The sequence below is a fragment of the Ambystoma mexicanum genome, chromosome 7q (assembly GCF_040938575.1).
Source record: "Ambystoma mexicanum isolate Mex_15411 chromosome 7q, UKY_AmexF1_1, whole genome shotgun sequence".
In the NCBI taxonomy this organism is placed as follows: domain Eukaryota; kingdom Metazoa; phylum Chordata; class Amphibia; order Caudata; family Ambystomatidae; genus Ambystoma; species Ambystoma mexicanum.
Genome location: NC_090941.1, coordinates 1006631241 through 1006644113, shown reverse-complemented (window position 1 = coordinate 1006644113; position 12873 = coordinate 1006631241). Strand labels below are relative to the sequence as shown.

Here is a 12873-nt window from a genome sequence, read left to right as displayed (position 1 = left end):
CATATTGTGCAGTTGGGCAGAAGTTAAGACCCAAACCAAGGACCTTTTGTTGCTCTGGGGTTACAATATGGAAAGATATATTAGCAATATTAATTTGATCTCTTTCATTCACTACTTCCCCGTCAGCTTCCCAGTGCGCATTGATCTCTCTGGCATATTGGTTGCTGTGCTTCGGGCCCCTCTGCCCCATCTGGGTTTTCTTCTTTCTGTGGTAACTTGACCTCTGCCTAGGTTTCTTCCTCTGTCTTTTTTGGTGTCTCTCCCATCTACACACAACAACCTAATTTTGTCAAAACAATTAAGTTTCACAACTTACTCCTCGTTTTCACTGGTAGTGGCTTCTGATTCTGAGGTTGCAGCAGTTTCACCTGACTGAGGATAAGATTCTTCAGCTCCTGTAGAAATATTGTCTGCTGTAGTTTTCCTGAGAGAGTTGAAATGACATCCAAATGTGTAAACTTGTCCTGTTTCATAATCTTCTTCATCAGAAACTTTCTTTTGTTTCCTCTCTTTAATTTTCGGATTCATAAGACTTGATGCTGGCCTCCATACTTGCCCAAAGCTTTTTTCCCTCTTCTCTCTGAGGTATATTAGAGAACCTCTCTTCTATATATTTTGAATTTTTTACAACATTTTGTTGCAATCTATTTGTGCATACTTGATTAGAATATTGAGGAATGCCACCAAACATCTGTTGTTAGCATCATCGCATTCTCGCAGCATTAAATTCTGCCAACATCAAAATCATTATGAAGAGAATGTTCTTCCCACCATTTGTTTATTACTTTCTTCTGACATTTGTCCAGCTCCCTTAAAAGTGAGATTGTATCCCTGTCTGCATAGCTTTTTTTTGTGCTGGATGTTTCCTGCTTATTTTTCCTGTTGGCTATGTGTCACAGATGAGTGACTACACCTGCTCTCTGTGTGCCACTTCAATTTCTACCTGACACGCCATGATACGGTAATGAACCAAAGGTTATGCTTGTATTGTAGTTAAAGATATATGGGGCTTTGCCACTTCGAAAACATATTGCGGGTCACACTATATTAGGTTGGAGTGATGAAAAAATATAAATGGGAAAATGGCAGAAAACACAACACATACATATATATAAATTGGAAAAGCTTTAGATAAGGGACAAAAAAGGGGATCAGATTTAACTCAACAAAACCCTTGAAATTCAGCGGATGTGGGAACTGATGATCATCGTAAATCGGTGTACCCTTGTTGATGACCCCTATGATCTAATGATGTGTAATTTATATTGTGCTTCTGCCCAAGCGCTTTACATCGAACACACATGCATACAATACCACCCAAACAGAATTCGTACTCATTTATGGATCTGGAATGATGAAAGGCTGAGTTGGCCTTGCCGGAATTCGAACCTGCGACCTGCAGATCAAATACAGATCACAGCAGCGAGCGCTCAACCTACTGCGCTATCTCGCCGGACTCCAATTTGGTTTGTCATTGTGAATCCCGTCTGTTATGTATGTGCTCATGGACTTTGCAATCGGGGGATGCTGAGTTAAGATGATCATCACGTCCCACATTCGCTCAGTTTCAAGGGTTTTGTTTCGTTAAATCTGAAAAAATTAACTGTCCCTTTACTAAAGGTTTTTCAATTTATTTCAAGGGTTTTGTTATACCATACTTTATTCAAGGGACACTGTGCACGTTGCACCAACAGGTTTCTTTAGGGCCCATCAGCCATGGCCACTATACATGTTGCACCTATAGGTTTCCTTGAGGCCAACTATCCATGGCATTGGGCCATGGGCACTGAGCACTGCCTTTGGCCATGCCCACTGTATATTTTAATACATTAGGTTTCTCTCAAGCCCACTCATGATGGCTTTGGGACCCACTCACCAGAGCCCCTGGCATAAAGACCCATTTCCTACTGCCTAGTAGATGTGATCACAACAGATGTCCCCCCATTTATTTATTTCTCTCAGTTTTCATTTCCCTGATAATTACTGTGGTAATCTCATGCTAATTACTGCAATAACGTTAAAATATTCAAAAGTCACAGGCTCTCCCCATTTGCCTCCTTCCTTTTCCATAGGTCCCCCATCCACCTCATTTGATTTGACCTCCCTGCCCCTCTTCCATTACACCCTTTCTCTCTTTGCTTTGAGTGATGCATTTTTATTCCCGAGCATATCGTGGGTTATTACTGCATCAATCTCACAACATTCCCCGGGTATTCCCCATATAATGCGAATATGTCAGAACTGGTATCCAGTGAAAATGTCGAAAACATTTGGTTGAATTACAAAAATGTTGAAAAAAATATGTCTAAACATTTTTTTCCGAATGCTTTATTTTTTTATTTACATGTTTTTTTTGCTTTCACGAGTATAAAAAAGGGTTAAAACAGAAAATGTTTGTTAAAAAAGGGGGGTTGGGGAGGAACCCCCCCATTTCGAACAAAAAACAAACAAAAGAAGACATTTGAAATGTTTTTTTAGACTTTATTTTTTAGACATTTTGACTTTCGACCAAATGTTATTTGAAAATGTCACTATAAACCGTCAGAACTGTAACTGGCTCCCCAGACCACCTCCAACTTCATATGATGTCCTCTTTCCCCCTCCCCACCACTAGCCTGATGCGATTTCAACCCTTTTCCTCCTCCAAATAGCTTTTTTTTCACGTTTCATTTTTGCATCCCTTGATATTACCACGGTTATGGCTCGAATCGAGCAAAAATAAATAAATGGCAGTTTTCATTTCTGAAAAGTCTCTCTACTACAAAGCACCATGCGAGATATAGTATATTTTTGGGAGAAGAGGGCACCACCTTCCCTGTCAAATATTTTTTAAACTCCTGGACGAAATATCCCCAAAGCTGTCCTGGAAATTAGGTCAACGCTTCGTGCCCAAGCTACATCAGCAAGGCATTGGGGCATGCAGATTAACACAAATGCAAGCTTTTAGCTCCAGGCAGAAAAGTGTCTTTGTCTTGGAAGGCAATGCTACTTTACACATAGCTTGATCAACCCAAGATAGACAAGGCTGGCAGACAGCTGCATTCCTGGTTTCACCCCTATTAGAGATAGTCAGTGCATTATAGCGTTGACAGCCTTCTGCTTGGAGCATAGGGCCATGTTTGCAAAACACCAATATAGTATGGCGGGTTTAAAAAGGCTTGGGAAAAAACGTCTCCTGAAATGCGAAAGTGAGATAATTCGTTTGAGCCAAGTCACACATGCCACCTACAAGCCATCGCTCGAAGTTCACCTTTAGTTCAGAGCTACATCAGCGAGGCATTGTGGTTTTGCAAATTAGCCCAAATGCAAGCCTAGAGAGAAAGAGAGACTCATTTGGCGTTTGTTATAGTCAATCGTAAGGTTTGTGTAAACCAAGATACACGTCATAAAAAAAAGTCAGTCGTGGGTCGCTGTCTTATAAGATACACCTTCCAATATTCGACAATATTGGCCCATTCCCCAGTACTCTGCTGAGCGAAATTCAGGTCTATCTTAGTTAAGACAAATCATGGCTTCGAAAAAAAAACTAGTCAGTACATTTAAGATGCCTGTTTACCTGAGCCAAATTGTGTATTCTTTAATAAATCAAAACCTATCTTTAGAAATGGTTTCCAATAGATTACAACCATTAAAATAAGGTTTATCATGATTTCAAACGGTGTCCATTTTTGAACCGGCCTCATACTACAACCTGTTAGTACAGTAGACTTAAACAAGTTTGATGGTTGTGCGGTTTATAAACTAGTATTTTATTAGAGAAAAATAGTTTATTTTTTCATTCTGTTTTTGTGCCTCAGAGTTCACAGGCCCTCACTTTTCATTACACATACACAGTATTAAATGTCAAAATTCCTGACATTACCATATAGTTGTCAACATGGGAGTGAAAAAAACGTGAACAACATACACAACGGTATTGTGACCTATTAAATCCATCAATGATAAACAATCATATCAGAGCAAGCAAGCAACAGTAACAAGCAACAGTAACCAGATGATGTAGCCTATTCATTGTTGCCCATTCAAAAATCAGAATAGGTTTTCCAATTGTAATCATCAAATTACAACTGCTTTTTTAATCAAGCAATGATCACCCATTTCATTAACTCTAAAGGGTGGTAATGGCCCGGGGCCTGATTGCATAGGCATGAGCATAGTGAGGGCTTTTATCGAAGGTCACTGGTGCAGTTAACATCAGGTCTAGTCTGTGTAATGGGTGAATATTGTTATTAGCACCCCGAGTTGCCAATTCGGTAACCCAGGGTGCTGATAGCCATGGCAACCTGTTCATTCATACCAACAAAAGGATGCAAGATGGCCACCATAGAGCATGCCAGACAGGGATCCAAGCCTAGTCCCTCTTCCATTTCCATGGTGACCAGCAGGAAGCTGGAGCAGTAGCAGCGGTGACAGTGGGGGTGTTGTCGCCACTGCTGAAGGCATCAGGTAAGTGGGGGTCGGGAGAGACGTGGGATTCAGACTGCGATCTGAGCAACCTGATTTGTTGACCCCGCCCGCCCCCGCCTTGGGTACTAATTAGAAAAAGACTACTTGGGAATAAAACATTTTCTACAGGATATACATGGATAATATGCAAATCGTCTTTTGTTAGTATTTTGCCCCCACATCTCATGGGGGCTCTGCAACATAGATGATTGGAGTGAGTGTAAGGCGTCTTACCTCTTTCTGCATTGTTCTTGGAAAGAAGAAATAGGGGAGGGCAGACAGGCCAACAACGCTGCCTGTCACGAGAAAACCCATCCACCAGGCACCCACCCACCGAGGGTCCTTTGGGGTGAGAACAATGTCAACTAAAACAAAACAAAAGTAAAATTGAGGTTCTTTTGTTCTTTATGGAGTGAATGGCAAACTAAATTGCTACCAGATGCTTGCACAAATGACACACAAGAGATGGGGGATGGCGTTATTATTTACATCCACAGTATAAATATGCATTCCAAAAATCTCTGTTTTTAATAGTTTTCTTCAGTTTATGAAAGCACCAACATTTTCTAAGTACTTTCACTGTAAATATATAATTTATAATTTCAGGATTCTTATGGTGTACTTGGCAAAAACAGAAATGCTTGTAGGTACTTCTAGGTGCTTCTACAACTGAAACACAACAGCCGGGCCATGGTACCATTTACAATGACATCTTGACAACTTATTTAGAAAAGGCATGTTTTCAATAGTTTTTGGGAAAATACTGTTGGGAGGCAGAATAATACGTCATCCTTAGCTTCGGCCCCTCCCCTGGTCCAATACCACACAGGTGAGAAACGTTACTCACTGAGACAAACGTACTGCCCTTATCCCAGACAGGTACAGCAAGACGTGGAGACAATTTAAGCTGAAGATGGCAAAAGCATCAAAACTACCATTGTAACAGTAACAAGCACATCCACTAGACACAAAGCAAACATGCATTCCACTTGAAGAACACATACACTAGGTAATATATGCATTTATACATGAAGAATATTGACATAGCATTCACAGACTTGAAGAACACAGAAGGTGAATGCAACATGAAGGACAAGCGAATATAGCTCACTAACACAGAAACAAAAGTGTAATTGGGTAGCCATCTTCTTATAAATGGAAGCCACAGTATGCTTTTGAATGAGCAAAGGCTTCATGTCCTCAGGAAAACTCAAAGAGCTTAATCCACAGAAATATATATCTGTGCAGACCTCAGACAGGAGCTGGCAATTAGCACCAAGGTTACAGTGAAATAACAGAGCATGGGAACAGTGAAACAAAGGCACGAGATAGCAGTTCCCAAGACGCATGCAGTGTACTCACGGATTATTTAAAGATTTATAAGAATACAACCAGCCTTTGTTAGCCAGGTGCAGTAGCACTGTAAGCCAAAACACTTGAAGAGTAAATCAAGAGTGTCCCTGGTGGCAACAGAAAATATGGCACACGTTAATATTAGCTAAAAACCCAATAAATAGAAGGAGATTTGGTTTCATACATGGTCTCCAAGCATGTGATCCAGAACTGGAGAACACTCACTATTCAATAGAAGGCAACATAGATAGGACACCTGCAGTACTCCCTAGTCACACACATAGATGCAAGCTGCTACACCAGGTCAAGTACAAAGAGATTGCCTGGTCTAGTGGCCTAGAAATGAGGGATGGTAACTTTTAATTGAACAAAGGACAGTCAATGGGTTTCTCTCCCCCTACTCCACGCCGGGCTTATATCTTGATGACCTGTCAGGTATCCAAGGCTGGTTAGCAAGGAGCCAACCTATCAACATCCTATTGTCAGGCTACCCATCAAGTAGTATGGCAAGCAACCACTTGTCATATAAATGAGGCATTTTACACCTTATCGATGTAGGTGTGTTTCTAGGCGGAGCCATCAGATAGCTGTAACCCAATGAAATGTTTAACCCTAATGGAACCTATGTGTAGCCAGACCCATTAACCTATCCACGCTCCCCTAAGGTTTTGTAATCTGTGACTATGTTATGACATCAGTGATGACAGATTTGTAGTATTCAAACCATTGTTTTGTATTAACATATCTAGAGTAACACAATTTGAATGCTTGTATGCTGTGCTGATTTTGGTTTCATGACAATAAAGCTGGGTTTTGATGTGTTCTTTGTCTACTCCGTCTTTGAGTCTGGTTTGGATTGACTCTGATTCCACTGAGTCGATTTGTGACTTTGGGACCACCTGACCAATACTGAAACATAGCATTCTCTGCGTAACGTTTTGGAAATGTGCCTTCATGGAAACATTAGATGCAGAGAGCCTCCCTTGTGTACCACAGAACTATAGAGAACTAAATATTTAGAGATATACACACCAGTCATTGCTAGCACATAGGCATATACATTCACAAGTGTGCATGGGAATCATGCACATAGGTCCAGGGGTCTGCAGCCTGTGGCTCTCCAGATGTGATGCTCTGCACGACAGAGCACATCAGCCTAGTCAGCATGGCCAATGCTGGGGAAACATGGGAGTTGTAATCCAAAATATCTGGAGAGCCACAGGTTGCCGACCCCTGAGTTAGAACCTACCCAGTAGCCCACTCCATGTGCTGAAGAATGTTTTTTAACATTTCTGAATTCTCCAAAGCCAAGTAGAACGCTGCATAATCACTCTGGATACAGTATATGTATAGATAGACATTTGAATTGCATATTCACCATAAAGAGAACTGCCATTAGACTGTTCAGGAGTGTAATGTTAGTATAATGGCAACAACAACTATTTTCATCCTACCACTCGGGGCCCGATTCTCATCTTGGCGCAGTGAGCGTGCTAAATAGCACGACTCACTGCGCCATTTCTCTACGCCCAGGCACCACTGCTATTCTCATGTGGGCCTGGGCGTCATCGCAAAGCATGACAGTGCTTTTGCTGTAATCTGCCTGTTTCTAATGGAAACAGGCGGATTGCAGAATCTCGGCAGCATTTTCGTTAAATAACGAGAGAATCATTATTTTACAAAAATGCTGCCGAGAACACAGTTCCTATACACCAAAGTGAGCAGCTTCAACATTGCAGGATGTTGAAGCTGCTTACTTTGGTGTATAGGAAAGTGTTCATATACACCTTTATGGTGTATATGAACACTTTCATTTAAAGCGAGCAGCTTCAACGTTGCATCCTGCAACGTTGAAGCTGCTCGCTTTGGTGTAAATGAAAGTGTTCATATACACCCGTGTGTTGTATATGAACACTTTCATGTACACCAAAGCCAGCAGCTTCAACGTTGCAGCAACGTTGAAGCTGCTCGCTTTGGTGTACATGAAAGTGTCCATATACAACACAGGTGAATGGACACTTCCATTTACACCAAACAAGGCTACTTGTGGTACTCCTTCAGTTTAACAGCACCAAAAGGGTACCGTAAATGAGCGCTAGTTTAGCGCACATATTAAACTGGAGGAGTGCCACAAGAATAGGCTTCCAAAAAGCCAGTTTCCGAATGTGGCGGTTGATAGGTTGGTTTCCATCCCATCCCAGCAACCGCCACATGTATTCCGAAATTGGCGCATTCCTTCCAACTTTGAAAGTACCGAAAAGGTTGTTAAGCCTTTTAACGTCCTTTTCAGTACTTAACACCAACTTGAGAATCAGGCCCTCAGTGTGCTATAGCGAGAGGCATTAAGCTGGGTGAAACAGTTCAGACATATGCCAAAAAAGCCAAATATTGCACTTTTTTGCATAATCACTCTTTTCCGAAAATTATCAGTGGTACAGCTAAAATGATTTGCGTATTTCAGGCTAGATTCATATGAAAAGAGAAGGTGTGATTCAATTTTGGAATCAGTCCTTTTAGGCAGGGAATGAGGCGGGGGGCTGATAGAGGAGTTAAGGGAATAGGTTTCAGAGGTGGGAGAGGCAGGAACAGAATTGAGCTGATGGAGAGGGAAAACATATGCTATGTTTGATGGAGGGATGGAAAACTGAATTAGTATAGAAAAATTAATTTGTATTTTGCTGAGGGGACGATATTACATTGAGAAATAGTAGTTGAGGGACGGGTATGAAGTTGAAGTAGGACAGGGCACATTTTTGTCACTTCACTGCTTGTTTTATTACATGCCACTGATCAGTGATCAGCCTGAGGCAAATAATACCATAGGATGAAATCGAGGCCATGAGGGGCTTCAATTACATTCATTGGCTGTAGGTGCCTGGGCCCACTTTTATTACCCAGAGCGAATACAAGTCATAAGTATTTGCAGATAAAATGTCTTATAATTCTTCGACGGTAGATGGAGACTATATTCAGTGCCTGAAACTGAGTGAATTTTCTTTTCGTTGCCATGCCAGATACAATTTGCAAAGACAATCTCTTAGATATGGCGATAGGCAGGTCGATATTATCTTCAGAACATGTATCTGAATGGCTTTTCTTTTTGTGGCCATACAAGTTGTAGAGAAAAAGTCTTAGATTTACTAGTAGGCTGGAGTAAATACTATGCAGTGCCTGTAACTGAATCTGCAATGTGCCTTTTCCTAGTTGCTACCAAGAAGTGACCATGTTAAGAGTCAACATTTCTGGGTAACCTAAAATTGAAAGGGCGGCTGGGAAGCTAGTGGGGAGGTTGAGCTCACTGTATTTGGGGCTGAAGATGGAGGGGAGTCACAGATTCTGTCTTCTGATGAGTCAGGCAGAACAAGTGCATTGACATGGTTTGTGGGGTATTCCTGGTCTCCACCACCACCACTCGGTTCCACTATTGAGGAGTTTGAGGTTACCAATGATGATGATGACGAGGAAGACCAAATCAAAGGTGATGACCATCTAATTCCAAATTCCCACACTGCATGATATTGTAAACCAGTGGCACAGATGAAGAGAAGGAGGAGGATAATACCACATTTTCAGAGATGGGAAGCACTTACAAATCTACTGTTCAAGATTTGCAGTCTTTCAAAAATATCCAGTCAGATCTCAAAAGTGCACACACTTTGTGGCAGCCAAAACACCAACTCTGCCACCTTTGCAGCTTGAAGAGTGCAGAAGGGCAAGTCCAAAGTGTGTAAGTTCCTCACATTACAGGACAAAGAATGACAGCATTTTTCATATTCATTCTGGGCAGTACAACTGTACAACAAGCAGTTGCAGCTGGTGAATATTTTAAGTTGAGGGGTGTAACAAATCCCCCCAAATATGCCCTAGCGACCAAGCATAGAGAGGGAGACTGAACCTATGACACAGAGATAAGGTGGGGTGTTCTCCCCAGAGAAATATTTTAAAATAATGGGTTAAAATGGTGTATTTTATAGCACACTTGTTTGGCAAATTTGGTAAAAAGCCAAACAGTTTGCAATTGGTTTTGTAGGATAAATCATGAAAACATCCAAATGAATGCAAGTCACCAACAGTGTGCATTTCTCCAACACGTTTCCATGGTGCCTTTTCCCACAATATGTGCCAGTATAAAAACATTTAGATGCTGGCTGTGCCCATACATTTCCATGCTGGCTGCACCAATATATGCCAGACTTCCCATATTAGAACATGCTCATGTTTGATTTGTGCATAATGCCCGTAATGATACGATAAGAAAACATATCCATGCTTCTTCTGCCAATGTATGGCAGTATCCCCACATAAGGACAAACTCCAGTTGACTTTGCTATTAAAATGCATGGCATAGTATAAAAACATGTCCAAACTGGCTGCACCAAAATGCCAGTCAATCTACATAATAACACTTTTCATGCTTGCTTTATCACAGATGTTCAATGCAAAATGTCATACAACAATAAGAAATGGCTAGACTGGCTCTATTAAAATGCTGGTCTAGCTACATAATACAACTTATCAAGCTTGCTTTGTCAAAGATTCACAATCCAAAATGTCATGCAACAGTAAGGAATGGCTAGACTGGCTGCAATAAAATATTGGTATAGCTACATAACAACACTCATCATATTTGCTTTATCAAAGATGCTCATTACAAAATGACCCACCACAGTAAGAAATGGTTAGACTATCTTCAACAAAATGCCAGTCTAGCGACGTAATAACAGTTATCATGCTTGCTTTATCATAGATGTCCATTCGAAAATGCCATGCCTGACCCCTTAGCCCCCAGCACCTCACACAATCAATGTGTTTATGTGTGTATTCGAGGGACTTGGGTCCAGGGGTCAGGCATTGTATTTCTTTACTAGTCATCTATTATAGATGGCCAGTAAAGAAAATACCATGCCTGTCCCCTGGGCATCCAAACGCCTCGGAAGGGGAACTGATTTTGGCCAGTGGAGAGGACGGTTATGCAACAATTTTTAGAATGTTGTTGTTGTACAAACCCCTCTCCCCACTCTCGAAAAGCAGCTCCCCGGCCCAGCACAACACACACACACATGTACACAACATTCACTCTCAGCATGCACTTGAACACTCACACATGCACCCATCATCATACACTCACTCATAACACAAGCACACATGCATCCATACACATATTTAAATTAACATTAACTTACCTTCTGCCCAGGTCCTGAAGTTTCCTCCCAGCACTCCAGCAAAAGCGCGCAGGAGCCAGGGCACCGATGACGAAGTGCCCCTCTTGATTTGCATATGTCGGGAGGCGTAGGAGCACCCCCTCACACATACAAACATGCAGTTCCCCAGCCAGCATTCTCAATGGGCTGTGCAAGGCTGGGAAAGCAAAACTCCCTGGCCTTGCATGGGTCATTGAGCATGCACGGCTGGGGAACAGCACTGTCAAAGGGAAATCACATTTCCCTTTGACAGTTCAAGCCAGCCTAGTCCAGGGCTGGCTCCTTGCTCCTCTATAATGGGCGTGCATGCATGCGTGCCAATGGTGTCGCACCCCCCGCCACACCCAACTATTACAGAGGAGCAGGCACTGCTGCATCAGTACCTCCTCTAAGGCCGAGCCCACACACCCAGACACACACACATTCATATACACATGCACCCTAGCAGACCCACACGGCCACTCTCAATCATTCACTGGATAGCCATCAGAACATTTAACTCACACAGATATATGATTGTGTATATCTGAGTGTGTGAAGTGTTCTAGTGGGTGTTGTGTGAAGGATTGAGAAAGTGGTATGGGTGTGTCTGGCTACATTCATAAACACATGAACACAAGCAGTCACGCACCCACACAGCCTCTCCCAGTCATTCACATGACACCCACCAGAACATTTGACTTACACAGGTATATGATAGTGTTTATCTGAGCGAGTGAAGTGTTCTAGTTGGTGTTGTGTGAAGGGTTGAGAAAGCTGCATGGGTGTGTAACGTCTTATGTAATATGAATGTGCGTGTTTGTGTGGGCTCAGAGAGGGCATTGGTGCAGGGCTATACCGAGGTAAGAAAGCATGTTCTTGCTGGCTACATGCAGTGCAGGCAGTCAGTAAGAACATGTTTCCTCACCATTGTATTGCCCTGGTCCAATGACCCCTTCAAACCCGAACCCACACACACACACATTCATACACACAAGCAGTCATGCACCGATACCTCCTCTATCAAGCATGCACATGACACCCACCAGAACACTTCACTCACACAGATATACACATTTATATATACATTTACACAAGCAGTCACGCCTCAGCCATGCAGCTTCTCCCAATCACTGAATGACTGAGAGAAGCTGTATGGGGGTGTGAATGCTTGTGTGCATATAAACATTAATATGTGCATCTGCTTGAGTAAGGGTTCTGATGAGTGCAGTGTGAATAATTAATTCACACATCGCCCAGCAGAACAATTCACTCATGCATGCACACACTTTCATATGGACACATGAACACAACTGGTCACCCACTCATACAGTGTCTCTCAATTATGATGCCCACCAGAACACTTCACTCGCACGGATATACACCTTCATTATATATGCATGCACACAGTCATGGCCCCATACAGCTTCTCTCAATCGCTGAATTATTGAGAGAAGCTGCATGTGTGTGTCTCTGCTTGTGCGTATGTGTATATGAATAGGTGCATCTACGTGAGTAAGTGTTGTGCTGGGCTTCGTGTGAATGATTCATTCGCAGTGTGCCATGCAGAACTCCTTCATCATACATGTATACACATTCTCATGTTAGACCTGAAGCGTGCTGCCTTGAACACTCCTGGATGGTTCCCCGGGATTAGTGGGAACAGCTCTGCACTGACAGTGATGTCTCAGCGGCTTGATGTGACAGGAGGATAGCTCTGTGGCAACGCACGGGTCTTGGAAACAAGACCACACTGAGCAAACACAGGTTAGAATCCCGGATCCGCGCTAGAAAAAAAACGAGCACGTTATAAATGACCTGCACTTCCACAATTCAATGGAACTAGCGCCTCGATACCCACGGGGTATGTGCGCAACAAATACATGTAAATAAA

The 12873-nt window shown here is 42.3% G+C and overlaps 1 protein-coding gene across 1 annotated transcript in view; it reads right to left on the bottom strand.

The window, feature by feature from the left end:
* The window catches only part of SLCO2B1 (solute carrier organic anion transporter family member 2B1), a 770532-nt gene that overhangs the window by 287148 nt on the left and 470511 nt on the right, over window positions 1-12873 (bottom strand). The window contains exon 8 of the mRNA XM_069640200.1: window positions 4681-4811. Coding sequence (XP_069496301.1) covers window positions 4681-4811 — 131 coding nt within the window. The remainder of the gene's footprint in view (window positions 1-4680; window positions 4812-12873) is intronic.